General features: G+C 51.3%; 1 protein-coding gene across 1 annotated transcript; it reads left to right on the top strand.

The window, feature by feature from the left end:
- On the top strand, positions 1-25,106 carry PI4KB (phosphatidylinositol 4-kinase beta). The gene is made up of 11 exons (XM_048510788.1): positions 1-5; positions 3,329-3,334; positions 9,826-10,053; positions 12,251-12,478; positions 14,069-14,178; positions 15,877-15,981; positions 19,408-19,531; positions 19,673-19,938; positions 21,646-21,778; positions 22,791-22,911; positions 23,723-25,106. Exons 3-11 carry the CDS (start codon positions 9,868-9,870, stop codon positions 23,902-23,904), a joined length of 1,455 nt encoding a protein of 484 aa, XP_048366745.1. The 5' UTR covers positions 1-5; positions 3,329-3,334; positions 9,826-9,867; the 3' UTR covers positions 23,905-25,106.
- The last annotated feature ends 2,367 nt before the right edge of the window (positions 25,107-27,473 follow it).

Here is a 27,473-nt window from a genome sequence, read left to right as displayed (position 1 = left end):
ACCGGGTTTGATTCCCCGCTCTGCCACTTGAGCTGTGGAGGCTTATCTGGGGAACTGGATTCGCTTGTGCCTCCAACACCTGCCACCTAATCGACCTTGGGCCAGTCACAGCTCTCTCAGAACTCTCTCAGCCCCACCCACCTCACAGGGTGTTTGTTGTGAGGGGGGAAGCGAAAGGGAGATTGTATGCCCCTTTGAGTCTCCTTACGGGAGAGAAAGGAGGGTATAAATCTAACTCTTCTTCTACGACAGACACCTTGTGTAGTAACTAGGGCAGGGTGAGTTCGGAGAGAACTGTGACCGGTCCAGGGTCATCTTGGGTCCCACTTACCCTTTCCAGCAATGACAGGGGGTGTCGTCGTCCCCCAAAAGGAATTAGTCTGTGGGACCCAGCCCATTGTTTTAAGCCGGCATTCCATAATAGTAATTTTCTCCCCCCCCCCCCCACCAACACACACACACACACACTTAAAAAAAATCTCTATGGGTCTGTTTGTGGTTGCGGAGTTGCGCGCCCATCAAGAACACGTGTTTTCCTCATTCCTCTCTGCATTTGCACTGACTATCTAGGTCAGGGGTCTTCAAACTATGGCCCCCCCAGATGTTCATGAACTACAATTCCCATCAGCCCTGCCACTTGGCCATGCTGGCAGGGGCTGATGGGAATTGTAATCCATGAACATCTGGAGGGCCATAGTTCGAAGACCCCTGATCTAGGTTGTCCCGTGGAACTTTAAAGCTCCCTTAAAGAGCTTCGTAACAATGCGGTCGTCATGAAAGGCCGTTCCCAGGAATGCAGGTAAACACAGTGACGCAGCGAGGGATTGTAAGCAGGGATGGGAACCTCTCCCTCGCTTTTCCAGCTTCGTTGCCTGGTCACCTGGAAAAAGACCTGTCTCCTCTGCAGGTAAGCAGGTGAACGGAAGTCTTCAAGGCAGGCCTGGTTGGCCTCACTGCTTGTGGGGTTGCCCCTGAGGAATCGGAAAGCAGGGTGCTCCGGCTTCCCCTTGAGGAAATGCAGAGATGTCACTTCCTGTTTGTGGCCCTTTAACAGTCTGCCCCGGTGCCTGTTTATTTCAGCACCCAGCCCCCCCCCCCCCCAGCATTCCTTGTGTGTGTTCCCACCCCCTCCACCCAATCCAAGCTAGGAAGTGCCCGAGTTTAATCAGCTTCTCTCCATTACACAACGCGAGCCCGTGGCGGGGAAAGGAATGCTGTCGGCCAGACTTTCTCGGAGCGCCAGAATGGGATTTTTGTGGTAGCCTGCAGGACTGGGTCGTCTCCAAGTCTGGCCTCTGCAGCCTCCCCCACAAAAAAAGAGTAGCGTATAGAGCAGTCTTTCCCCCTGCTGGATCATTCACAACCCTGGTCATATTAGGTGTTGTGGGTTTTCCGGGTTGTATGGCCGTGTTCCAGTAGCATTTTCCGAAGAGGATCCTCGGAAGAGGCCAGCCGCAGCCGCAGGCGAAACGGCAGGAGAAAAGGCTATGTGGAACACGGCCATACAACCCGGAAACCCCACAACACCCTAGTGATTCTGGCTGCGAAAGCCCTCGACAATACCTGGCCATATTTTTCGTGCAGGAATATTTAGTTCTCAGTAGGTTTGGTTGGAAACAGAGAGGTGGGGGATGTAGCCCGCCCTGCCCTACAGGCTCTGGGGAGGGTCATAGGATTCTAACCTTAATGGCTGGGCTAGAGTGCATGATTACTAGTAAAAATAATGGCCAAGTATAGTTATAAGCATAAGCATTTTATTGTCATTGTGCACGCACAACGAAATTTACAGCAGCATTCCTTGATGCACACAATTTCAGACTCATACCCCACCCTCACTTTCCCCTTCCTCCACCCATCCCGACACAGCCCCAAACACATCAACACGAAGCCGCGGAGTTCAGCATCGCCACAGCTCTAGAGTAGAAGCTGTCTCTAAGCCTCTTTGTCCTGTATTGTCTGCCGGAGGGTAACAGTTCAAAAAGAGAGCGTGCTGGATGAGACGGGTCTCTCAGAATATTTTGGGCTTTCTTTAGGCTTCGGGAATGATAGAGTTCTTCCAAGGAGGGGAGAGGGCAGCTGATAATCCTCTGTGCAGTAGTGATCACCCTTTGGAGCGCCTTCTTATCTGCCACTGTGCAACTGGAGAACCATACACAGATGCAGTAGGTGAAGACACTCTATAGCACAGCAGTGAAAGGACACCAGGAGTTTTCCATTGTTGTTTCCTTAAAAGTCTCAGATAGTACAGTCTTTGCTGGGCCTTCTTAACCACTGCGGCAGTCTGTACACCCCAGGTCAAGTCCTCTTTAATCATAACGCCCAGAAATTTAAAACTTTTGGCGTCCCCCCCCACCGCCCCCACAGGGTTTTCAAAGCAAGAGATGTTCAGTAGTTTGCCCTGCATTATGTCCCTAGTATCCCTTGGAGGTCTCCCATTCAGATTCTTGCAGTCAGCCCAAAAAAACCAAAACAGACACTTCAATCCTCAACGCGTTTCAGACTTATGCCCGTTACAAAACAGATCGGTTCCCCCTTCAATGTAACACAAGACCCTTTAATGGCATAGTTATAATGCATCCTGCCCCCAAAAAACAGTGACGAAGAATCTCTTAATAACAGGGCGACAGTACAAAATTAGTAGGAACAGAGCTATCCCTGCATAGGTGGCAAACTTGCGGCCCTCCAGATGTTATGGACTACAGTTCCCATCATCCCCTGCCAGCATGATGCTGGCAGGGGATGATGGGAGCTGTAGTCCATAACATCTGGAGGGCCGCGAGTTTGTCACCTGTGCTAGAGTGTATGATTACTAGTAAAAATGTGGCCACCAATTCGCAAACTACGAGATCAGAATTATTTAACAAGTACAAGATCTTTTGAGTGTCTGTGATATTCTGTCACCGTTCAAAAGAAGAGCATTCGCATATTTCCCCCTCATTCCCTCGTATTTAGTGCAGTAGGAGACGGAACGGGCTACAGTTTCCAGTTGATTTGAGCTAACAGGAACAGAATCTCTTCGCACCCTCTGTTTTTAAAAAAGTCTACCACATAGCAACACTGAAGGCCGAACACTAAACCTAGCCGTCGATGCGGCTCTCAAAACTAGGGCTCAGCATTAAGTTTACCCTTCTTGGGAAACGTGCTCAGAAATAAACTTTTGCAAAAGTGACCATAACGTCTAAAGACTCCAGGTCAGCTCCCAAGTCTGTACAGAGAAAGACAACAAAAGGGCAGCCTTTGGAAAAATCACAAGTTGGTGTCGAAATGCCAAACAGGCAGCCGGCCGGATGATTCTTCCTGTTTGGCGAGCTGGCGCGTGACCAAACAGGAAGAGGTTTTGCCCTACTTTCAGGGCAGCGAGCGAGCGGCCCTCTTTCTGCAATTCTTGCCGTCAGAACACCCCAGAAGAGAATCAAAATGGGAAGCTGTATTCCCACCAACGGCCTCACAGGGCAAGCGGGCAATCAATTGGCTGGTGGGCAAACCACGATAGAGCTTATTGCAACTCTGAAGATTGGTTAGATTTTGCTTGCTGTCCTTCCACACGATGCCAGAGGCGCGAGGTCTTTATACTCAGGGCGACCCCATGCCTTTTCCTCACCCCATGCAGAGCTAGTCTCAGAAATCGGCAACACAAGAATTGCCCGGCAACTTCAGGCGAGAAGGTTGGGTTCGAGGTAGATATTTCCACGGATCACCTGCTCGGATCAAGAGCGAGCGAGCGATGATCGTCGGCTTTCCTGACCTCGAGGCTGCAAAATTCGGTTTTTAGGGTGTTGTGGGTTTTCCGGGTTGTACGGCCGTGTTCCGGTAGCATTTTCTTCTGACGTTTCGCCTGCATCTGTGGGCCGCTACTGGCACACGGCCATGCAACCCGGAAAACCCACAACACCCTAGAGCAGACCTGGGCATTATACGGCCCACGGGCCACATCCGGCCCACCGGATGACCCTGACTGGCCCCCCCTGCCGTGCTGGGGAGCGAGGCTTCTTTGAAAGGCCCGCGGCTTCTGCGGGGCTTTCAAAAGCGCCTCGGCCCCCTTCCCTTTGGCCCGGCCCTCCACAATATTTTCTGTTACTTATGCGGCCCCATGGAAAAAATAATTGCCCACCCCTGCCCTAGAGCCATGGTGGTGAACCTTTGGCACTCCAGATGTTGTGGACTACAATTCCCATCAGCCCCTGCCAGCATGGCCATGCTTGGCAGGGGCTGATGGGAATTGTAGTCCATAACATCTGGAGTGCCAAAGGTTCGCCACCACTGCCCTAGTGATTCCGGCTGTGGAAGCCTTCGGCAATAAATTCTGTTTTTCTTTGGGCAAAGCTTGGAGTGCAGTACATTTTTCAGGGTGGGCACAGCCCCATCTCTGGATGTGTGCGGGAGAGGGATGGGTGCGAAAGGCGGGCAACTCCCGGTGGGTGAACCAGGAGGACCGTATATATTTTTTTCTCCTTCGCTGCAGTTTGCGATCAAAGAGGAAATGCTGCGCTCTGCTATTCCCCCCCCCCTTTTTTTTAAAGAACCAAACAGATCTTAATTTGGAACGTTTGTGTGCTTGGTGGGAATTTGCGCTTGCCCTTCTCCCCAATTATCTCTTTCCCCCTAAATATAAATAAAAATCAGCCCCCTCCCCTTTTTGTTGAAATTTTTTGGCTGCCAATGTTCTCTTTTTCCTTTCCCTGCATCAATTGTGTGAATCCGTCTTGCCTCTCGTGACTCTTCCGATTGGGGCGTTGCCCTTCGGATTTTCTCCCCGTTGTTGGGCATCTTGGTTTTAAGGCTTTGCTATCTGATGGATAATTGTGGTCCACGATCAAACCCCCAAAATCACTCTATCGCAATCCCTCTTGGTCTTTTTATATGGAAGGGGGCGGCGGGGGGGGAGCGAGGCAGGGCATCGGTTGGGACCAATTCCCCGGTGTCTCGCTGGTCCTTTACGGAAAAAGACTGGTCCCTGCCCCAAGGAGCTTGCAGGCTACCTTGAGGGCAGTAGAGGCCAAAGTCATAAGGGGCTGACGGGACCAAAAGCCATTAGGTGGGCTGGCACTTTGGTGGGGCACTAGCCAAGGGTGGGCCAGGGAAGGGGGGGACGACACAACTGATACCACCCAAGTGCATGTAACAGAGTGGATCCTGTTTTTTTACGAAGGACACCCCCCCCCCCGGTTTTTTGTGTGTCTCTGCCTCATATGTGGGGGTCCTGGGTCAGTGGTGGATGATGATGATGATGATGATGATGGTTATTATTATTACTATTTCTATTTCTATTACTATTATTACTACTACTACTACTACTATTATTATTATTATTGTTATACACATAACAACACAGCACAAGTGTCTGGAATTCATCTCTGAATATCGAGTCCTTCCTAAGGACCTAGGATATTAGAGGTATTTCATTGAGAATATTGATGCAGTTCCTGGGGAAGTAGCTGCTTTTCTGCAGCAGGTGGACTGGACAAGTTCTGTCCAAGTTTAGGCTTTCCAGATGTTTTTCAAGATTTCTTGGGATTCCTCCTAGAGCACCGACTACTAGTGGGATTACTGTTGTTCTTTTTTGCCACAATCGTTCAACTTCCATTTGTAGGTCCTTGTATTTTGTGATCTTTTCCAGCTCTTTGTCCTCTACCCTGCTGTCAACTGGCACAGCAACATCTATGATCCAAACATGTTTTTTCTCTACCACATTATTATTATTATTATTATTATTATTATTATTATTATTATTATTATTATTATTATTATTATTATTATTATTATTATTATTGGAGTTCTCCGTCACCCCTCCTCTTTTGGGCTTGGGGCGGCTCGCGTCAAAATAACGCAATACAAAATATCTAAAACAATACAGACAGTAAACAGTAAAATCTCTACAGCAGTAATATCTCTGGAGCATTGTGGGGTTTAGTGGGCTGTACGTCCGTGTTCTGGCAGCATTTTCTCCTGACGTTTCACCTGCATTTGTGGCTGGCATCGTCAGAGGATCCTCTGAAGATGCCAGCCACAGATGCAGGCGAAACGTCAGGAGAAAATGCTGCTGGGACACGGACGTACAGCCCGGAAACCACACAGCACCCCAGCGATTCCAACAGCGATCCTTCGACAATACAATAATATCTCCAATAATCATCACAAGGTGGCGGTTTTTTGAACACTCCACCCCCCTGGTGGGAATTGGTGGAAAGAGGGAGGAAAAGAGAGGAAGGGGGAGGCCAGGTGGTATCATGGCTACCTCAACCTGGTGGAACTTCTGCATCTCTCAGGCCCCACGGAACAGCCTAAGGTCCCACGGGGCTCTGGTCTAATTGGACAGAATGTTCCACGAGGCTGGGGCCAGGGTGGAAAAACTCATGGCCCTAGTTGAGGCTCAACAAACTTCCTTTGGGCCAAGGTCCAGAGGTGGGATCCAGCAGGTTCTCACCAGTTCCCGAGAGTGGGTTACTAATTATTTGTGTGTGCCGAGAGGGGGTTGCTAATTGGGTCTGCTTTTCCGTTAGAAATTCCATTAGGTCCAAAAATCATCAAGTCCTGTTGTTTCCTATGTGGCTGGTTAGTGAAGGTAGAAAACGGGCTAATTCTCCTCGTTGGGCTGTTTTAAAAACATGTTTTAGAAATATGGTAAAGTTCCTTGTTTAAGGAAAGGATCCTTCTTTTGATTTCTAGAAACAAAATTAAGTATTTGAAAGTGTTAAGTGTTTGACAGGCAGTCAATTAGAGGAGAAGTCGTTGTTTCTGTTGGCAGTAGACGATAGGACTTGCTAGAATGAGTTTAAATGATGGACAGAAAGATACCAGCTGGAAATTAGGAACTTTTTTTTACAGTAAGAGTTTTTTACAGTAACAGAGAAATCATTAATGCCCCGCCCCCAGAATGCCTGGCCACACCCCTGTCATGCCCCGCCCAGCCCTGTTGGCGCTACACCACTGTTTGAATCCCACCACCATGGGAACCTGTTACTAGAATTTTTGGATCCCACCACTGGTGGGAACCACCCATTTAAGGAACAACATTGCTCAATTCAGTATTGGCTCAAAGGGGTCCTAGCCTTTTGCGCCCTCTGCTGGCTACTCCAGGGGCAGCACAGTCTTCGGTACCTTTGGGAGCTCCACAAACGCGTTTCCGTCAAGCCGTCGGAGAGGTTATCAATAGGATTTTTAAAAGGAGGAGGGGAAAACCTTTCATACACGGGAGCCCCGTGTATGCAAGACGGAACGAACAAGGATGCAGACGGCTTGAGGAGAGAACTCCCCTCTTTGGATAACCGCAGAAACCAGAGCGGGGGTGTGAGTGTGTACACAAGGCCACGCTGAGCGCACCAACTTCTCAAATCTGTAGTAAGGGAGGTCCAAGGCTGCTTCTTTTGAGGACTAGCAGAGCCATCAGTTCAATCCAATCAGCCTTTATTGGCATATAACACAATAGTAGAAAATGCGGTTCCAGTTCAAAAATGAATAGTAAAAGACTTCGCGTTTGTCATACATTCAGTTTACAAACTTCTGACGAAAGCTTTGCCACTATAAGGCAACAGTGAAAATCCTGACAGTTTAAAGGCATGACTACTTTATCTGATTCAGTATAATCGATCATAGAGTCTATATAACTTAAGATAACAACCTGGATCGGAGTTCTTGGTATAATGAGCAGTTCAGGAGAATGTGTGGGGTGGAATCCAGCTGTCCTATGCTGCAGGGACAGAACCTCTTATCGCTTGGAAGACCTTCAAGAAGAAGAAGAAGAAGAAGAGTTTGGATTTATATCCCCCCTTTCTCTCCTGCAGGAGACTCAAGGGGGCTGACAATCTCCTTGCCCTTCCCCCCTCACAACAAACACCCTGCGAGGTGGGTGGGGCTGAGAGAGCTCCAAGAAGCTGTGACTCGCCCAAGGTCACCCAGCTGGCGTGTGTGGGAGTGTACAGGTCAATCTGAATTCCCCAGATAAGCCTCCACAGCTCAGGCGGCAGAGCTGGGAATCAAACCCGGTTCCTCCAGATTAGATATACGAGCTCTTAACCTCCTACGCCACTGCTGCTCCTTAAGTCTTCCTCTACGTAGCGGAGATGGCATGATGTTAAATCTGGCCAGCATATAGGCTCTCCTGTGTATGGGATTTGTGAGCGCTGTAATATAATAGGCTGGGTATCATAGCAAAGCCATCCTGGCTGGAGCTGCCAAATCGGCATCTCCCTGAGCGGGCCTGTTTTTGCTCGTTCTAGATGACCTGGAAGTTATTTATTCATTTTTATTTGGGTTTATGCTTGGATTTATATCCCACCCAATCCTCAAGGGGCTCCGGGTGGGTCACAGCATAATGCAAACATTCCACAATATTAAAAATATAAACCCACAGTTATGCCACCCACACCTTGAGCAAAAGAGGCTGCGAATAGCTGCATCTGTGCCATTAACTGTTGCCATTCGTTGCTCCTCGGTGGCTTGGGGGCACTTTCTTCACCTGTTTGGAGAGAGGGACGCTTCTCCCAGGTGGTACATTGTACTCCTCCGGTCTTACTGGCCATCAAGAAAACAGAAACAAGTAGGGGATTGTCCTTACCCACGGGAAGGGAGATTTCTTGTCTGAACGGAGGCTACCCGCTGACTATAGTTGGGCAACTGCATTCTGCTCTGGCTGTTGCAGTTGTAGTTTTCGGGCAGCCCCACACAGAGTGTGTTGCAGCAGTCTAACCAAGTACAATTCTAGTGGCTCCTGGCCCTCGTGAGGTCCGTTTGGCCTCAATGCGTGCCAGGGCCTTCTCAGCCTTGGCCCCTATCTGGTGGAACAGCCTCCCAGAGGAGATCAAGGTTCTCCGGGACCTCATGGAGTTCCGCAGGGCCTGCAAAACTGTGCTGTTCCACCAGGCGTTCCATTGAGGCCCGGCTGTTTCCATCTACCCCCCGTGGGTACGTGCCGCTCCACTGCAGGTACGAAGTATCGAGATTGCGCCATCGTTTATCGGTCCACCATCTGACTGTTAGTGGTATTTGTTACATTTTAAATATTTATTAATTTTTTTAATTGGGCTGTTTTAATTAACAGAATTAATTATATTATAAATTTTAGCCTGCCACCCGGTTTTCCAATTTTACGGTCTGTGTATGCCAAGACACTTTCATTGTATTGTTCTCGATCCGTAAATCGCCCTGAGCCAGCTGTGGGAGGGGCGATTGAGAAATTTGAAAAACAAACAAAATAAAAATAAATCTCATGTGCCCCTCCTGCGAGCAATGAGGTATGCATATCCCATTTGGTCCAGGCGGCAAATTTCTCCTGAGGTATCTGGATGGCTGTTGGTAACAGACCGAGGGTCTGACCCAGAGGCGTATGGGGGCCAAATGGCTCCCGGAGACGAAACCCCTCTCCAGACACCCCGCCAAACCCCGAGCAGCTTACTCACAAGTTGGAGCCCCGAGCAGCTTACTCACGAGTCGGAGCCCTGAGCAACTTACTCATGAGTCGGAGCCCTGAGCAACTTACTCATGAGTCGGAGGCCGAGCACTCTACTTGTGAGTCCAGCTCCAGCTCCAACTGCCCCCGTGCCTCTTCCTGGAGCTTGAGCAGCCAACCCCTCATTCCGGCCCAGCAACCGCAACACGAGGAAGGCATCCGATTTTGCACCCCCCACGTGACCAGATTAGTTGCGCCCATGTCCCCGGGCAACTACGCAACTAATCTGACCTGGGTAGATGGTCGACTTGAGCAGGCTGAGAATTGCGAGGGTCTTCCATAGAGAGAGAAGATTGTTTCTGGCCGTGCGCAGAGTCAGAAAGGGGTTGCTTTGTGTTCCGGGGGCGCTAACTCTTTCCGCCCTCCCTCGCCTCCTGCAGCCCGTCCGACTGGCCCCGGAGAGAGAGTTCATCAAGTCGCTGATGGCCATCGGGAAGCGCCTGACCACGCTGCCCACCAAGGAGCAGAAGACGCAGCGCCTCATCTCGGAGCTGTCGCTGCTGAACCACAAGCTGCCCGCCCGCGTTTGGCTCCCCACCGCCGGATTCGACCACCACGTCGTGCGGGTCCCGCACACCCAGGCTGTGGTGCTGAACTCCAAGGACAAGGTGATGGACAGGGGCGGGGAGGTTGGGAGGCACGCCACTCAGCAGTGGGCTTTGCTTAGTCGTAGATATAGATTTGAAATTATATCTGGCACTAAAGAGGTTATGGATTTCATACTTCCCATCATTCTTCAAGCAGCATGGCCAATTGGCCATGCTGGCTGGGGCTGATGGGAATTGTAGTCCATAACATCTGGAGTGCCAAAGGTTCGCCACCACTGATATAGATGAATATCTTTTTCTCGACGACTATGTATAGTTTCTCGTTATGTACTGTCCTGTCCCTACGATGATTGAGGCTGAGATTCTTAGGTTCTGTTGGGATCCCTTGAAGAAGAGTTTGGATTTATATCCCCGCTTTCTCTCCTGCAGGAGACTCAAAGGGGCTTACAATCTCCTTGCCCTTCTCCCCTCACAACAAACACCCTGTGAGGTGGGTGGGGCTGAGAGAGCTGCGAGAAGCTGTGACTAGCCCAAGGTCACCCAGCTGGCGTGTGTGGGAGCGTACAGGCTAATCTGAATTCCCCAGATAAGCCTCCGCAGCTCAAGCGGCAGAGCGGGGAATCAAACCCGTTCCCTCCAGATTAGATACATGAGCTCTTAACCTCCTACTCCTCTGCTGCTCCCTCTTGCCCAAGAGATGCTTCTTTTAGCTTAGCCCGTGATACTGTCACCTTGGTCTTTGTTCTTAGTCTCTAAGAAAACTTCCCTCCTTGCCATGCGGCCCCCAAAGCCTTTGAAGTGCCTTATTTGGGCATCTTCCTGTCCTGGGTACATTTCTATGGCCTTTTGGTTTCCCCATCCAGTGATCAAAGACCATTTTAACATGTAGGTGTGATGCTGTCTATGTATTTGTGGAAATGTTTCTCACTATGTACTGTCCTGCCCCTTATATTCAGACATATAAAATGGCTCTTTTTGCCCTGGCAACTAGGAAAACATGAGTAGAGTACACAAGGAAGGAAGCCATTACTTTAACTGCTGACTTATTAAGTTCAATGACCATTCCGTTCAGCATGTAAGAAGTTGTAGAAGTGTTTGATGTGGATAGCATTTGATGTGGCTTTTTAATCTGTTTATGGTGAATGTAATTCATTTATATTTTAATTTTAGTGCTTTAACGGTATGTAATATTTTCCTTTTAGACTAGTTATTCTTTGTGGATGTTATAGCCAACGGCTCAAACAAGAAAGATTACTACTACTGCTATTTCAAGAGGGGGAAAGTCCCGGGCAAGGTTTTCTGATTTGAAATGACTTTCAGAACCCCGGTCTTCAATTTTTGGTGTCCCCCTCCCAGTAGCATTTCCAGTGATGGAGCACCCGTGGGTTTTAGGAAAAATAAGGGCCAGAACATCAGACTTTGCCGAGCCGATTCTTTGTTGCCCCCGGGCTCGTGAGTTTTAGGGCTACATTTCGAGGGTCAGTTTCTCAAGGTCAGATGAAAGGGAAACTGTAAAAGGCCAGTTTGGAAATTAGTGGAATTTGGAGCTGTTGGATTTGAATTCCCATATTTACCCGTATTTCATTTCTGTCCTATCTAATTTTCAACTAGCTTATGTCAACTTCAACTGATTTCAACTAGCTTTCAACTTAGCTTAAGAAAACTAGCTGATTTCTTGCTTCCGCGGCTAAATCCAGTTCTACCCCCCGGATCATAGCAATCTCTATACCCACCCACCCACCTTGTTTTTTGTCTATGTTTTTAAGGTCTCCGAAAGGAGTGAAAACTTTAGCTCGTACTGGGAGTGGAGTGTGTACTTATTTAAATATTTCCAACCCACTATTTCAAATAATACTTTCAAAAGACTAGCTGCGTTAGTTTGTTACAGGAAGGGATCGTGTACAGATTTTCCTTTGTATCGGCATCTTGAGGAGGAAGGTTTGACGGAGCTTACAATGAAATGAATGGGGTTGATCTTACAGACGCTGCTTGATATCTGCTCTGCTTCTTCAGAGTAATTCGTCCTGCTTCTAAGGGACTGCCACTCTGGCCACAGATTACAATCAAAAGTCAGGGGGAGGGAAGAGCAGTTAGCAGCCTTGAAAGGGGAAAGGAGTGCGAAACCCACCCACCACGACTGGGGGCCAGGGTTAGGGTTAGGGTTAGTCCACCCAGGGTTAGGGTTAGGCCACCAGGGTTAGGGTTAGGGTTAGGCCACCCAGAGTCCCAGTTCTTCAACCCGGCTTCCTGTTCACAGGCTCCGTATCTAATCTACGTGGAAGTACTTGAATGTGAAAACTTCGACACCACTAACGTTCCAGCCCGGATCCCAGAGAACCGCATCCGCAGCACGAGGTCCGTGGAGAACCTTCCGGAATGTGGGATCACGCACGAGCAGCGGGCCAGCAGCTTCACCACCGTCCCCAATTACGACAACGATGACGAGGCGTGGTCCGTGGATGACATCGGAGAGCTGCAGGTGGAGGTAAGGTAAAAGTCCTGGCAGGGAGGAGAGGGAACGGCTGAAGTGGTCAAGGCACAGTTGCCCATTTGGGAACCCTGAGCCTGTCTTGCCACGACCACGGGAAAAATAGGGCGGGTCTGATTACACACTGCGCTCCCCCTGCGAGGTGTCTCAAAAACAACACCAAAACCATGTAGAGGCCAAACAAGAGAGTAGGTATAAGTCAATTCGTGCAAGTTAAGTAATAGTAGAAGAAGAGTTTGGATTTATACCCCACCTTCCTCTCCTGTAAGGAGACTTAAGGTGGCTTACAAGCTCCTTTCCCTTCCTCTCTCCACAGCAGACACCTGGTGAGGTAGGTGGGACTGAGAGAGTCCTGAGAGAACTGTAGGAATTCACCCAGCAGGAATGTAGGAGTACAGAAACACATCTGGTTCACCAGATAAGCCTCAGCCACTCAGGTGGAGGAGAGGGGAGTCAAACCTGGTTCTCCAGATTAGAATCTACCTGCTCTTAACTGCTACACCATCCTGGCTCTTAAGGGAGACTTTAGTATTCTGAGTGTTTGGAACTTGGCCCTGCCGGGTGATGGTTTTGGCGTAAAAAGTGAGCCTCAGGCCCAGGTCCTCAGTGCAGACATGACTAGTCTGTGCCTTTAAGCGATCCTGAATTCGGCAGCTGTTGCTGAAGGGCCCTGCCGGACCAGGTCGAGATCTAGCCACCGCGGCGTTCTCTGGAGAAATTTCACGGGGACCTCTTGGAGTACTGGTGGGGGACATAGCTGTTTGCTACTTTGTTGAGATGGTGTTGACAGAATAATAGGGGTTGGGAAACATCTAGCAGAGGGCTGAATTTTCCAGGGGGAATAATAAAGTTACTAGCCCAGCCTTAAAACTCTTCTGCAATGCAAGCGTAGAACTGGCTTCTTAGACACACTGTGTTTTGCAGCCTCAGCCAAGCAAAACCCGTGTATGTGTGTGTGCGTGTGCGTGCGCGCGTGCTTCCCCCACTCTTCCACAAAAGTGGTGGACAATGATCTGGATTTGTTTCCCCACTCCTACACATGAAGCCTGTTGGGTGACCTTGGGTTAGTCCCAGTTCTCTCCAAACTCTCTCGGCCTCACCTGCCTGTTGTGGGGAGAGGAAGGGAAAGGAGTTTGTGAGCCACTTTGAGACTCCTTACAGGAAGAAGAGGAGGGGTATATAAACCCATAGGAGGTTAAGAGCTCGTGTATCTAATCTGGAGGAACCAGGTTTGATTCCCAGCTCTGCCGCCTGAGCTGTGGAGGCTTCTCTGGGGAATTCACATTAGCTTGTACACCCCCACACACGCCAACTGGGTGACTTTGGGCTGATCACAGCTTCTCGGAGCTCTCTCAGCCCCACCTACCTCACAGGGTGTTTGTTGTGAGGGGGGAAGGGCAAGGAGATTGTAAGCCCCTTTGAGTCTCCTACAGGAGAGAAAGGGGGGATATAAATCTCTTCTTCTTCATACTCTTCTCCTTCTTCTTCAAACTCTTCTTCTTCATACTCTTCTCCTTCTTATCATTCCTCAGCTACAAATGGAAAGTGGAAGATGCTCAGCTATCTCTCTTTCTTCCTTTCTTCCAGCTTCCAGAGCTACACACCAACAGCTGTGACAACATCTCCCAGTTTTCTGTGGACAGCATCACCAGCCAGGAGAGCAAAGAGCCCGTCTTCATAGCTGCTGGAGACATCAGGTAGCCGGGGGCTGGGGAGGGGGCGGGTCGCAGGAAGGAGAGCGTGTCTTTCTCGTGCTTCTCTGGGCTTTCGTCAGGGTTGCAAAAGCTGGGTTCTGGGCTCACCATCTGAATTCTCCAGCCGGCACAAATGATTGAGATACAAAGATGTTTTAATCAACATGACGTGGATAATGAATTAGAGGGCATGTTCATCAAATTTGCAGATGATAAGAACATAAGAACATAAGAACAAGCCAGCTGGATCAGACCAGAGTCCATCTAGTCCAGCTCTCTGCTACTTGCAGTGGCCCACCAGGTGCCTTTGAGAGCTCACATGCAGGATGTGAAAGCAATGGCCTTCTGCGGCTGCTGCTCCCAATCACCTGGTCTGCTAAGGTATTTGCAATCTCAGATCAAAGAGGATCAAGATTAGTAGCCATAAATCGACTTCTCCTCCATCAATCTGTCCAAGCCCCTTTTAAAGCTATCCAGGTTCGTGGCCATCACCACCTCCTGTGGCAGCATATTCCAAACACCAATCACACGTTGCGTGAAGAAGTGTTTCCTTTTATTAGTCCTAATTCTTCCCCCCAGCATTTTCAATGAATGCCCCCTGGTTCTAGTATTGTGAGAAGAGAGAAAAATGTCTCTCTGTCAACATTTTCTACCCCATGCATAATTTTATAGACTTCAATCATATCCCCCCTCAGCCGTCTCCTCTCCAAACTAAAGAGTCCCAAACGCTGCAGCCTCTCCTCATAAGGAAGGTGCTCTAGTCCCTCAATCATCCTTGTTGCCCTTCTCTGCACTTTTTCTATCTCCTCAATATCCTTTTTGAGATGTGGCGACCAGAACTGAACACAGTACTCCGAGTGTGGTCGCACCACGGCTTTATATAAGGGCATGACAATCCTTGCAGTTTTATTATCAACTCCTTTCCTAATGATCCCCAGCATAGAATTTTTTTTCACAGCTGCGTTATGCATTGAGTTGGACATTCCCATGGAACTATCAAATAAGATGCCCAAGTCCCTTTCCTAGTCTATGACTGATAGCACTTTGACCCTTATGTAACAGTGGCAGTATGTGAAGTGTGGATTTTTTGCCCCTATGTGCATCACTTTGCATTTTGCTACATTGAACTGCATTTGCCATTTCTTAGCCCACTCACCTAATTGATCAAGGTCCGCTTGGAGCTCTTCGCAATCCTTTGTGGTTCTCACCACCCTACATAATTTGGAATCATCTGCAAACTTGGCCACCACGCTACCCGCCCCTACTTCCAGGTCATTTATGAATAAGTTAAAGAGCACTGGTCCCAATACGGATCCTTGGGGGACACCACTCCCTACATCTCTCCATTGGGAGAACTTCCCATTTACACCCACTCTTTGCTTCCTGTTTCTCAACCAGTTTTTAATCCATAGGAGGACTTCCACACAGCTTCAAAGAGCACTGAAAGCAGTTTGAAAGTGCATTATTCTGCATGTGCGGAATGAGCCTAAGAGAGGGAGGGATTGGGACCCTGCAAACACATTCTCCTAACAGGACTGCTTTCTGCAGCAGAAATGCAGACAGGTGCTGGAGGAAATAGGGGAATTCACCTGTCAGATCCAGCCCCAGGAAAACAGAAAGCTGACGTCAACAGGAGTCCGGTTCCCGGTTGGGGTGGTAAAAAAAACCAGGCTTGGCTGACCGTATTCGTACCTTCCGCAGGCGGCGTCTCTCAGAGCAGCTTGCCCACACTCCGACATCGTTCAAGAGGGACCCCGAGGATCCTTCTGCCGTTGCCTTGAAGGAGCCCTGGCAAGAGAAAGTCAGGTAAGAAAAAAACCTTCTCCATCAGCAAGAGGTTTCTTTGAAATGACCCTGGGAGCTGTTTGAGCGACAGGTTAGCTGTAGCCGCCGTCTCGGAGAGCAGAGCGGGAGAGGTCCGTGCCACGTCTCTTGGCATCTAGACCTCACCTGGAATATTGTGTGTAGTTCTGGGCACTGCAATTCAGGAAGGATATTGACAAGCTGGAACGGGTCCTGGGAAGGCATCCAAAATGGTAAAAGGTCTGGAATCCATGTCCTACGAGGAGAGACTGAGGGAGCTGGGGATGTTTAGTTTCAGTCACAAGAGGCTCCAAGAGACTGTAATTCCCTGCCTAGCTTCTTTCATGATGGGTAGCATGGCATGTATTTACAAATCCATAACCCTTCCTACCCATCTATCAGGATCCTTTGTAGGGTTGTATGCAGTGGTGGGATCCAAAAATTTTAGTAACAGGTTCCCTCGCCAGCCCCCCCTCAGCAAAGGGGGCAGAGGCGTACCTAGAGTTCAAGTCCCCTGGGGCAAAACCTGAGGTTGGGATGCCCATGTGGGCGTTTCGCCACCCCACCACGAATTCCTTCCAAACATTTTTTTTTTTGCACCAGGTCATTTCTAAATCATCATCACATTATAGAAAATGCCCCAACTCACAAATCTGAACACAGCAATGGTGAAACACACAGGTTCTTCGATAGAGACTGGTGAGATAAAAGGGACGAAAGGCTGAGAATCAATGAATTGCAGTACCTGGAAGGGATTAACCCAGTTCAGGGAGTTACATTATTAGTCGCAATTGCTATAAGCAACCTTCACGTTCAAAGGCAGGATGCCTCTCGGGGAGGCGAGGATGTAGAGATGGAAAAGAGGACCCAATTGGTAACCCCCTCTCGGCACACACAAATAATTAGTAACCCACTCTCGGGAACCTGTGAGAACCTGCTGGATCCCACCCCTGGTTATATGTGCAAAAAGGAGCATACAGGGAGTGGCCATAGCTTCATGGTGGAGGTCTGTTGCTTAGGATCCCAGCAGAACCTAGTTCAAGAGTCTGGACTGCAGGTGGTGGGAACAACTTCTCTACTAGAGACTATTTATGTACTGAAACATTTATATCCTGCCAGCGTGGCGTCGTGGTTAACAGCAGGTGGGTTCTAATCTGGAGAACCGGGCTTGATTCCCCCACTCCTCCACCTGAGTGGCAGAGGCTTATCTGGTGAACCAGATGTGTTTATGCAGTCCTACGTTCCTGCTGGGTGACATTGGGCTAGTCATAGTTCTCTCAGAATTCTCTCAGCCCCAACCTGCCTCACAAGGTGTCTGTTGTGGGGAAAGGAGCCTTTAGTCTCCTTTCAGGAGAGAAAGGTGGGGTATAAATCCAAACTCCTCCTCCTTTTCCTTCTTCTTCCTCCTCTTCCTCCTCAGGGATCAAGGTGGCTTACAATAATAGTTAAAAGAAAAGCCCTTGTAAACAGGCACACTTTGCAGTGCCTGCTAAAGATCTCCCAGGAGCCGCCCCCCCCCCCCCCAGTGGTGGGATCCAAAAATTTTAGTAACAGGTTCCCACGGTGGTGGGATTCAAACAGTGGCGTAGCGCCAATGGGGCTGGGTGGGGCACGACGGGGGCGTGGCCGGGCATTCCGGGGGCGGGGCATTAATAATTTCTCTGTTACTGTAAAAAACTCTTACTGTAAAAAAAAAAGTTCCTAATTTCCAGCTGGTATCTTTCTGTCCATAATTTACACTCATTCTAGCAAGTCCTATCGTCTGCTGCCAACAGAAACAACTACTTTCTCCTCTAATTGACTGCCTGTCAAACACTTAATACTTTCAAATACTTAATTTTGTTTCTAGAAACCAAAAGAAGGAGACTTTCCTTAAACAAGGAACTTGACCATATTTCTAAAACATGTTTTTAAAACAGCCCAACAGGGAGAATGATCCCGTTTTCTACCTTCTCTAACCAGCCACATAGGAAACAACAGGACTTTATGATTTTGGGACCTAATGGAATTTCTAACGGAAAAGCAGACCCAGTTAGTAACCCCCTCTCGGCACACACAGATAATTAGTGACCCACTCTCGGGAACTGGTGAGAACCTGCTGGATCCCACCTCTGCCCCCCCCACCTCTTCAAGGAGCCCATTCCACAGATCTGGAGCTACAAAAGCAGCTGTGGTCAGTGCCCAACGGGCCACCCTAAGCAGTGGAATAGCCAGCAGATGGCTGCCAGATGACCGTAGTTGACACACGGGACATATGGAAGGGGACGGTCCTTCAAATATGTGGGTCATGAAAGGCTTTAAAGGTCATGCCCATCATTTTGAATTAAACTCAGAAACAGATCGACGTAGCTGTTTCAAAAAGGGCAACATACATTCCCAGTGGCTAGTACCAGACGGCAGTCAGGTTGCCGTCTCTCGGAGCAGTTATGGTTTGCAGGTTGTCTTCAAGGGCAGCCCCATGTAGAGCACATTGCAGTAATCTAGCCATGGAGATTCCCAGTCAGCCAGCATTCGGCGTGATGGTCCAGCAGTCTGACTTGGTGTTGTGTGTTTAGATGTTTGCTCTAAAGTCAAGGAAGTGAGGAGGGCAGGGATGCGGAGAAGTAGGGACTGCGAGGCATTAGTTGCATCTGAACCACAGTTCTGGTCGCCGCATCTCAAAAAAGATATCGAAGAGGTAGAAAAAGTGCAGAGAAGGGCAACGAGGATGATTGAGGGACTGCAGCACCTTCCTTATGAGGAGAGGCTGCAGCGTTTGGGACTCTTTAGTTTGGAGAGGAGACGTCTGAGGGGGGATAGGATTGAAGTCTACAAAATGATGCATGGGGTAGAAAATGTTGACAGAGAGAAATTTTTCTCTCTTTCTCACAATACTAGAACCAGGGGGCATCCATTGAAAATGCTGGGGGGAAGAATTAGGACTAAGAAAAGGAAACACTTCATCGCTAATCGCGGTGATTGGTGTTTGGAATATGCTGCCACAGGAGGTGGTGATGGCCACTAACCTGGATGGCTTTAAAAGGGGCTTGGACAGATTTATGGAGGAGAAGTCGATCTATGGCTACCAATCTTGATCCTCCTTGATCTGAGATTGCAAATGCCTTAGCAGACCAGGTGCTCGGGAGCAGCAGCAGCAGCAGCAGAAGGCCATTGCTTTCACCTCCTGCCTGTGAGCTCCCAATGGCACCTGGTGGGCCACTGCGAGTAGCAGAGTGCTGGACTAGATGGACTCTGGTCTGATCCAGCAGGCTCGTTCTTATGTTCTTATGTGGCCACCCAGCCTCTCTTTAGAAACCTCCAAAGAAGCAGACTCCATCTGTGGTGTCTCACCAATTCTGGTTTGGGGGTCTCTGAGCTGAGTTTGAGTGTGAGATTTTCTGGAGCTGCCGAGGTCTGGAATGCCCTGATTTTCCTGCCACTTTTCCACAGGCGGATCCGGGAGGGCTCCCCGTACGGCCACCTCCCAAACTGGCGTCTCCTCTCTGTGATTGTGAAATGTGGGGACGATCTCCGCCAAGAGCTTCTGGCCTTCCAGGTGCTCAAGCAGCTGCAGGTGAGCCGGCGCTCTTGCCGGGGGAGCCCCGGGGGTTTGGGGCATTGCAGTCTGGGGAGGCCCCTTTCGATCCCGCCTGGAACGAACAGGCTTTGACGCACGAGGAGTCCCTGCGGTGCAACCCACCTGTTTCTCTTCCAGGCCATCTGGGAGCAGGAGCGCGTCCCGCTGTGGATTAAGCCATACAAAATCCTCGTCATCTCGGCCGACAGCGGCATGATCGAGCCCGTGGTCAACGCCGTCTCCATCCACCAGGTGAAGAAGCAATCCCAGCTCTCCCTGTTGGACTACTTCCTGCAGGAGCACGGGAGCTACACCACGGAGGCCTTCCTGACCGCCCAGCGCAACTTCGTTCAGAGCTGCGCCGGCTACTGCCTGGTTTGCTACCTGCTGCAGGTCAAGGACAGGTGAGGGGGCCGGGCTGTGGGGAAATAGACACCTTGAGGGTCTTTGGAACTTTGGCTGTGGAAGAGGGTGGATGGAGCGTTGCTTCGGTGGGAGACCTCCGAGGAAATCCTGGGTTGCTACAGCGAAGCAGGCAATGGCAAACAATTTTTGAGTGTCTCTTGCCTTCAAAACCCTAGAATGGAAGAGACCCCAAGGGCCATCAAGTCCAATCCACCTGCCATGCAGGAACACACAATCAAAGCACTCCTGACAGATGGCTACCCAGCCTCTCTTAAAAAACATCCCAAGGAGGAGACGCCACCACACTCCAAGGGAGCATATTCCACTGTCGAACAGCCCTGACTGTCAGGAAGTTCTTCGTGGTGTTTAAGTGGAATCTCTTTTCCTTCACCTCGAATCCATGACTCCTGGTCCTAGTCTCTGGAGCAGCAGAAAACAAGCTTTCTCCCTTCTCAACATGGCATCCCTTCAAATACCTAAACATGGCTATCACGTCCCCCCTCAACCTTCACTTCTCCAAACTAAACCTCCCCAGCTCCCTAAGGGCGATTCAGCACATGAGTAAAATAGGTTCGACCCAGTTCCCTGAGAAGGGTACTGACCTAGGTCGAAGCCATTGTTGTTCCCCACTGCAACCAGCTTGATCCCAGCTCGGAGGGCGGGATCATCCTGTGCCTCACGCAGCTCCGTTCCAATTCGGCTACTGTCTCTACAGCCATGTTCCATCTATCTCCTCACAGACGTTATAAAGGTAAAAAAACTGCCAGCAGTGAACGAGAGTGGACGAAGGTGAGCGTTTTTTGATTGGCCAGTTGGTACGCGATGCTCTGGAAAACACTCAGCCGTGAGATTGGCTGAATGGGGACTCTGGCACCGTGAGAGATTCCGGTGATCTTTACTGGAATCGGTAGCTGAATTCGAAGCTGCAAGGGTTCCCTCGGAAAAGTAGTAGTTCCCAACTGGAGTCAGAAATTTGACCATTACACGGGGCCAACCTGGTTCAAAACCACGTCGCATCCCAGTGGTTGTGTGTGGAGCACTTAGGGTTTAACGCGAGCTCAAACTTAGGTCGAGATAACACAAGTGCGGAATCGCACTCCAAGTCGTTCCTCCCTCGTGGGGCATGGATTCCAAACGTTTTACCATTTTGGTTGCCCTCCTCTGGACCCATTCCAGCTTGTCAATATCCTCCTTGAATTTTGGTGCCCAGAACTGGACACAGTATTCCAGGTGAGGTCTGACCAATGCCGAGTAGAGAGGTACAATTATATCCCTCGATCTAGACACTATACTCCTATTGATACAGCCCAGAATCGCATTGGCTTTCTTGGCCGCCGCATCATCACACTGCTGACTCATGTTCAGCTTGTGGTCTACTAAGACTCCCAGATCCCTTTCGCGTCAGTAGCTGTCAAGCTTTCAGGTCAAGCTATCCTATATCCGCAGGCATAGCTTCTCTTTTTTTTTTTTCTGCCTAAGTGTAGAATAGCCCTTCCTTCTCTGCTCTGCCCAAGATATTCGATTCCGCTGCTTCATTTGCTTGCTTCACAGGAAGGGGGCGGAGAAAAGAGATCCAGAATGAGGCTGGGCCGGGAGGGGTTCAGAGCTGGAGGGAGGGGAGGGGTTCTCCAAGGGGTGTCTTTTCCCCAGGGAAGCCACCCTTCCTGCTGTGTCCCGTGCGAATTCGCTTCCATCCCCTCTGCCAGGCACAACGGGAACATCTTGCTGGACGCCAATGGACACATCATCCACATCGACTTCGGCTTCATCCTCTCCAGCTCCCCCCGGAACCTTGGCTTCGAGACCTCGGCCTTCAAGCTCACCACAGAGTTCGTTGATGTATGTCAGGCAAACGGGGGTAGGGGAGGGCAGGGATTTTGCCTGTGCTCCGGGGGCCATTTTCTTTTAACGCGGACGATGCAAACTTCTCCTGTGGGAAGAGCATGAATGCGAGTCCGGTCAAGTTTCTGGACCTCTTTGCTGATAAGAAGAGGAGGAGGAGAAGAAGAGTTTAGATTTATATTCCCCCTTTCTATCCTGTAAGGCACAGGTGTCAAACTTGCGGCCCTCCAGATGTTATGGACTACAGTTCCCATCATCCCCTGCCAGCATGAGGGATGCTGTAAGGAGCTGTAAGGAGTCTCAAAGGGGCTTACAATCTCCTTGCCCTTCCCCCCCTCAGAACAAACACCCTGTGAGGTGGGTGGGGCTGAGAGAGCTCTGAAGAACTGTGACTAGCCCAAGGTCACCCAGCTGGCATGTGTTGGAGTGCACAAGCTAATTTGGTTCCCCAGATAAGCCTCCACAGCTCAAGCGTCAGAGCGGGGAATCACCCGGTTCCTCCAGAATAGAGTGCACCTGCTCTTCACCACTGCGCCACCTCTGCTCCCTGACGTGCAAAATAAGCTTGAAGACGTGTGGGGCGAACTGGTTCAGAGCCACTGAGAGGGGTGAGGAGGGTTTCCTGCGGGTTCCAGAGCCATCCTTGTGCTTCTGCGCCGCCCCCAGCTTCTCTTCCCCGGCTTGCAGAAGCAAATCAGCTCCAAGCGCTTTCCTTTCCCCTCCCTGACAGGCCTCTTGTGAGGCAGGTGGGGCTGAGAGAGTCCTGAGAGAACTGCGATTGGCCCAAAGTCGCCTGTCAGGCTTCACTCGGAGGAGCGGGGGAATCGAATTCAGATTAGAGTCCACCTGCTCCACTCTGGCTCAGAAGTGTGAAAGTTCAACATTGTCCTCTCTGCTGAATGCTGAATTAAGGCGGCATGCTGGAGCAGGGGGGGGGGAATCTGTGGGAGGCCCCTGCGGTGGTGCATCCCCCCCCCCTTTTGACCGCCTGCCTTCCTTGGTTGCCCAGGTCATGGGAGGTCTGGACGGCGACATGTTCAACTACTACAAGATGCTGATGCTGCAGGGCCTGATTGCTGCTCGGAAGCACATGGATAAAGTAGTCCAAATTGTGGAGATCATGCAGCAAGGTACAGGGGGGTGGGGGGGTTTCGTGTGGCTGTGGGTTCAGCCGGGGCCCCTGGGGGTCTCCTACTGGCTGCCCTTTTCCCCTGTCTCTGAAGGACACCTTTGTGAGTTGCAAAGGGCTCTGGGATACGGTGAGTTCGAAAGGGCTCTGGGATATGGTGAGTTGTAAATGGCTCTGGGATGCGGTGAGTTGCAAAGGGTTGTGGGATGCAGTGAGTTGCAAAGGGCTCTGGGATGTGGTGAGTTGCAAAGGACTCTGGGATTTGGTGAGTTGCAAAGGGCTCTGGGATGCGGTGAGTTGTCAAGTGTTGTGGGATGGGGTGAGTTGCAAAGGGCTCTGGGATGTAGTGAGTTGCAAAGGGCTCTGGGATGCGGTGCTTTGCAAAGGGCTCTGGGATGTAGTGAGTTTCAAAGGACTCTGGGATTTCGTGAGTTGCAAAGGGCTCTGGGATGTGGTGAGTTGCAAAGGACTCTGGGATTTGGTGAGTTGCAAAGGGCTCTGGGATGCAGTGAGTTGTCAAGTGTTGTGGGATGGGGTGAGTGGCAAAGGGCTCTGGGATGTAGTGAGTGGCAAAGGGCTCTGGGATGCAGTGAGTTGCAAAGGGCTCTGGGATGCGGTGAGTTGCAAAGGGCTCTGGGATGCAGTGAGTTGCAAAGGGCTCTGGGACGCAGTGGAGGGCAAGGGGCGGTTTGGGCCACACAGGTTGCCCGCCCTGCCTTAGAGCATCCAGCATAAGAGTTGTGATACTTTCCAGCAGGCAGAGAAGGGCGTAGGTGGTTGACGTGGGCCCCTCTCGCTCCCCCCCGCTGCAGGTTCCCAGCTGCCCTGCTTCCACGGCTCCAGCACCATCCGCAACCTGAAGGAGCGCTTCCACATGAACATGACCGAGGAGCAGCTCCAGCTGCTAATCGAGCAGATGGTGGATGGGAGCATGCGCTCGATCACCACCAAGCTCTACGACGGCTTCCAGTACCTCACCAACGGCATCATGTGAACACACCCGGCCGCCGGGCCGCCTCCTCTCCCCTTCCCTCGCCCCGGCCGCCAGAGACCATGGGGCCCACCCGGAGAGGAAAGAGGGCTGTTCTTCTCGCCCGCGGCGTCCTCCACCGAGGGAGGCCGGCTCGCGGGCCTTTTGAAGCGGGCGCTGTTTTTACCGGATATTTTGAGACTCCCGGTGGGGACGGGGCAAGAACAGACGGCCCCCCTCACCCCCACCCCGAGCAGTAGGAACACTTGTCCCGTGAGAGCGCAAAAGATCGTGTGGGAAACCGCGTCGACGTTTTCCTTTTAAAGTAACAAGCCAGGATGGAGCCTCCGCTCCCCAGAAACCATGTTGTGTGTCTGTCTGTCTGTCCGTCCGTCTGTCTCGCCCTCTGTTCTCTGTCTCTTTTATTTCAGTATTATACCTCTTTGACCATCCTGTGAAATCTCTCCCAACAGACTGGCAAATGTTGATAGATTGGGGGGGAATGTCTGTGAAGGGGGGGCTTATCCTTGCAGATTACCCCCCCAAAAAAGGCTTCCCTTTCTGCCCCTCCCCCCCAGTCCGGCCCCTCCTGATGCTGTCGAGCCGACTCCCCCCCTCACACTGGTGCACGTTTTTGTCTGCGTTGGGCAATATGGTTGGCTACTGCCCCCTCCCTGTTTCTTTCCTCCTGCACATGTGAACGCAGAGTCACCAGCGGCACACGGAACTTATTTTTTTGCGCGCTCGGTGGGTCCCCGGCCCCTTTGCCCTGAGCGCCCCCTTTGTTGCCCTTGAACACCTGGGGCTTGTGGCCCCGTGCGGGGTGGGGGGCGGGGTGGGGGTCTGTCTTGCACCTTAAACGTATTTGCGGAAACATCGTCCGCGGCTCGGCTGTTCCACCCTCGCCTCTGCTTGGCCGCGATTCAAGGGTTTGTGCTGCCTCGAAGCCGTTGTCGTCTTTGGCTCAGGTGACGCTCAGAAATGACGGGGGAGGCCTCCGGTGGGCGCCCCCCCTTCCGCTTGAACCCCTGCCGGGTCTTTCGACTGTTTTCGGATCCTTATCCTGTGATCGGGCCACCCACCCCAGCTCTCACGCACGCCACGCCAGCACACAACCCGGAAGGTTTCCCCTGACTTCCTTGGCAATCAAGCACCCCAGTTTACAGCTGCCAGTGAAGGAAAGCCACGGTGTAGATCATAGGTGTCAAACTCGCGCCTCTCCAGATGTTATGGACTACAGTTCCCATCATCCCCTGCCAGCATCATGCTGGCGGGGGATGATGGGAACTGTAGTCCATAACACCTGGAGGGCGCGAGATTGACACCTGTGGTGTAGATCGACGCTCGCACCGCTTCCCCTCTGGCTTTCATTGGTGGAGGTCCGAGGCAGCGTGAGTCTTCCTCTCCGCCTCCAGTTTCTTTGGGTCCGGCATCCCGAAAAGGAGCCGACTCAGTTGACAAAGACATTCCGCGCAGCTGCCCAGAGGCGGCGCCTAAAAAATGTGAAGGTTTGCGGTGTGGGTTTCAGAAACGAGGGGGCTGGCTGCAGGACCGTTTCTCCGCTTTCCCTTTCCCCGACTCGGGCCCCGCTTGCTCCCTGGATTCTCAGTCCGCTGAGAAAAGGACCCGTTTCCTCGGTTCTCTCCGGGTGAAGCGAAGGCATTTCCTCCAAGGCGCAATTCTTCTCGCTCGTTTTTGGAGGGTTGTGAAGCCAGGCCGTGGGGCAGAGCAGAATGTCTGTGTGGGTTTGTCCCGTTCGCCTCAGTCTCTCTTTTCCGTTGCGTCCCCTGCCCCCAATTCCTTTTGTGTGTAGGGTTTTTTTTTACTTCATCCTTTTTTTACTTTAAGACTGTGAATAGGATCCCACGGATCTCTTCCACCAGAGGCGCGCTTTCCTCTAACCTTACGCCACCTGAAAGCGCGCCATTTGCAGAACTGATCCACGGGAGGCATCCTGCCCGTATAACAGAGGAAGGGAACGAATAGGGAACTGCTGGACGAAACGACAAGGAAAGGCGGCCTCAGTACGTTTCTTCGCTTGTGGCTTTCTCCCTCTTTTTAAAAAACCGAGCCCTTTAGGAAACAGGACATACGCGAGACAGTTGACCACCGAAGGCCGTGGCAGGCCACGCGGGCAGATCCCAGCCAGACTCCGCTGGCGCTCGTGTTCTCGGGGAGGTTTCTGAAAAGTCCACGGAGCTTTGCAGTTCTGCTCCCCGGCCTTTTCGTTTCCTCGCTTCCTGCCGTTTGAGTTTGCATATCCCGTGAACCTTTTCAAAATCCTTTTTTTTTTAACAAAAGAATTCTGCAGAGTTCAGCCGGCGACTCCTTACGAGCCGCGGAGGGAGTTGTGCGCCTCTTTCTTAGCACCGCTTATTGGTTGCGTCTTTCTTGTCCATTTTAAAAATCAGTCTCTGCGTACCTCCGGGCAGGAGGAGAGCCTTTTGGAAGGGGGGGCGGGGGGAGGGGGAGAAAGCCACGTTGTGGGTCAGCCACGCTCGTGGCGAAAGGGAGCCAAGAACTGGGTCGTCAGAAGAGGCAAAAGGGAGCCAAGAACTGGGTCGTCAGAAGTGGGGAGGAAAGGGGGTGAACCCGGCAAGATCGGCAGCATCAGCCCCACGGTATGAAGGTGAGCGAAAGTTCTTTAGGTGAGGTTACCTGAGACAGGTTAGCTGTCACTTAAGAGCGCATGGAGCCTTCCCGACTTGGCCATCTGAGACCCGGCCTTCTGTGATCGCCCCGAAGTTTCCGGTGAGCCCGTAACCCTGCCGCACTGAACCGCTTGTCTGGTTTATATGGCACAGCTAGGGCACTCCGATTCTCCCGCCTCGTTTTTTTTTTTTTTGGTCGGGGGAGGGGTCTGTTAGTGACTGAACCAGAAGCACGTCTTTCTTCTTGCGTTGGGCCCAGATCCACCAGGAGGGCTTCAACAAACCTGTGCTGATCAAAATCCTCTGAGTAACGGCGGCAGCTGCTGTTTTTGGTAGCTGCTCCAGCTGGGGTGTCCCAACTCTGGCGCCCCAGATGATCGTGGACTACGATTCCCATCAGCCCCTGGCAGGGACTGATGGGAATCGTAGTCCGTGAACATCTGGGGCGCCAGAGCTCGACACCCGGGTGCTACAGCCTCCGGCGACCGGCTCCTTTCCCACCTTTGCTGTCGCCGCCTGCCAGTTTTTTACCAACTTCTCGGAGCAGCGGAGCCGATTGGTTGGCACGGCGGCGGCGCTGAGAAGTTGGGACCGAGCTTTCGAGAGCCTCGTCTGCCGCCTTTCAGTGCCGCCCTGGCTAGGGTTTTGTGGGAGCCGAGCAGGGGGTGCTCTTTGGTGGGGGCAGGTCAGCAGCCGGTGGGGATCAAAGGGCTGGGCTGGTGGCAGGGATTTTGAGTGGGGGGGAGCAGATGGCTACCACTTCTTTTTGGAAGAGCAGGCCAGAGAAACAGCCGGGGGGGGGGGTTCACGGGCCACACAGCCTCTTGTTTCTCCTTGTTTCCAACACATCCATGCATGTCCCAGTCTCTCCCCCCTCCCTCTGTGTGTGCGTGTGTTGGGGGGGGCAGATGCGTATCTGGTTCCCCCTCCCCCCTTTTCTTC

This window comes from Sphaerodactylus townsendi, linkage group LG01 (assembly GCF_021028975.2).
Source record: "Sphaerodactylus townsendi isolate TG3544 linkage group LG01, MPM_Stown_v2.3, whole genome shotgun sequence".
Taxonomy (NCBI): domain Eukaryota; kingdom Metazoa; phylum Chordata; class Lepidosauria; order Squamata; family Sphaerodactylidae; genus Sphaerodactylus; species Sphaerodactylus townsendi.
Note: the sequence above shows the minus strand (reverse complement) of the source record. Positions and strands in the feature narration are given on the sequence as shown.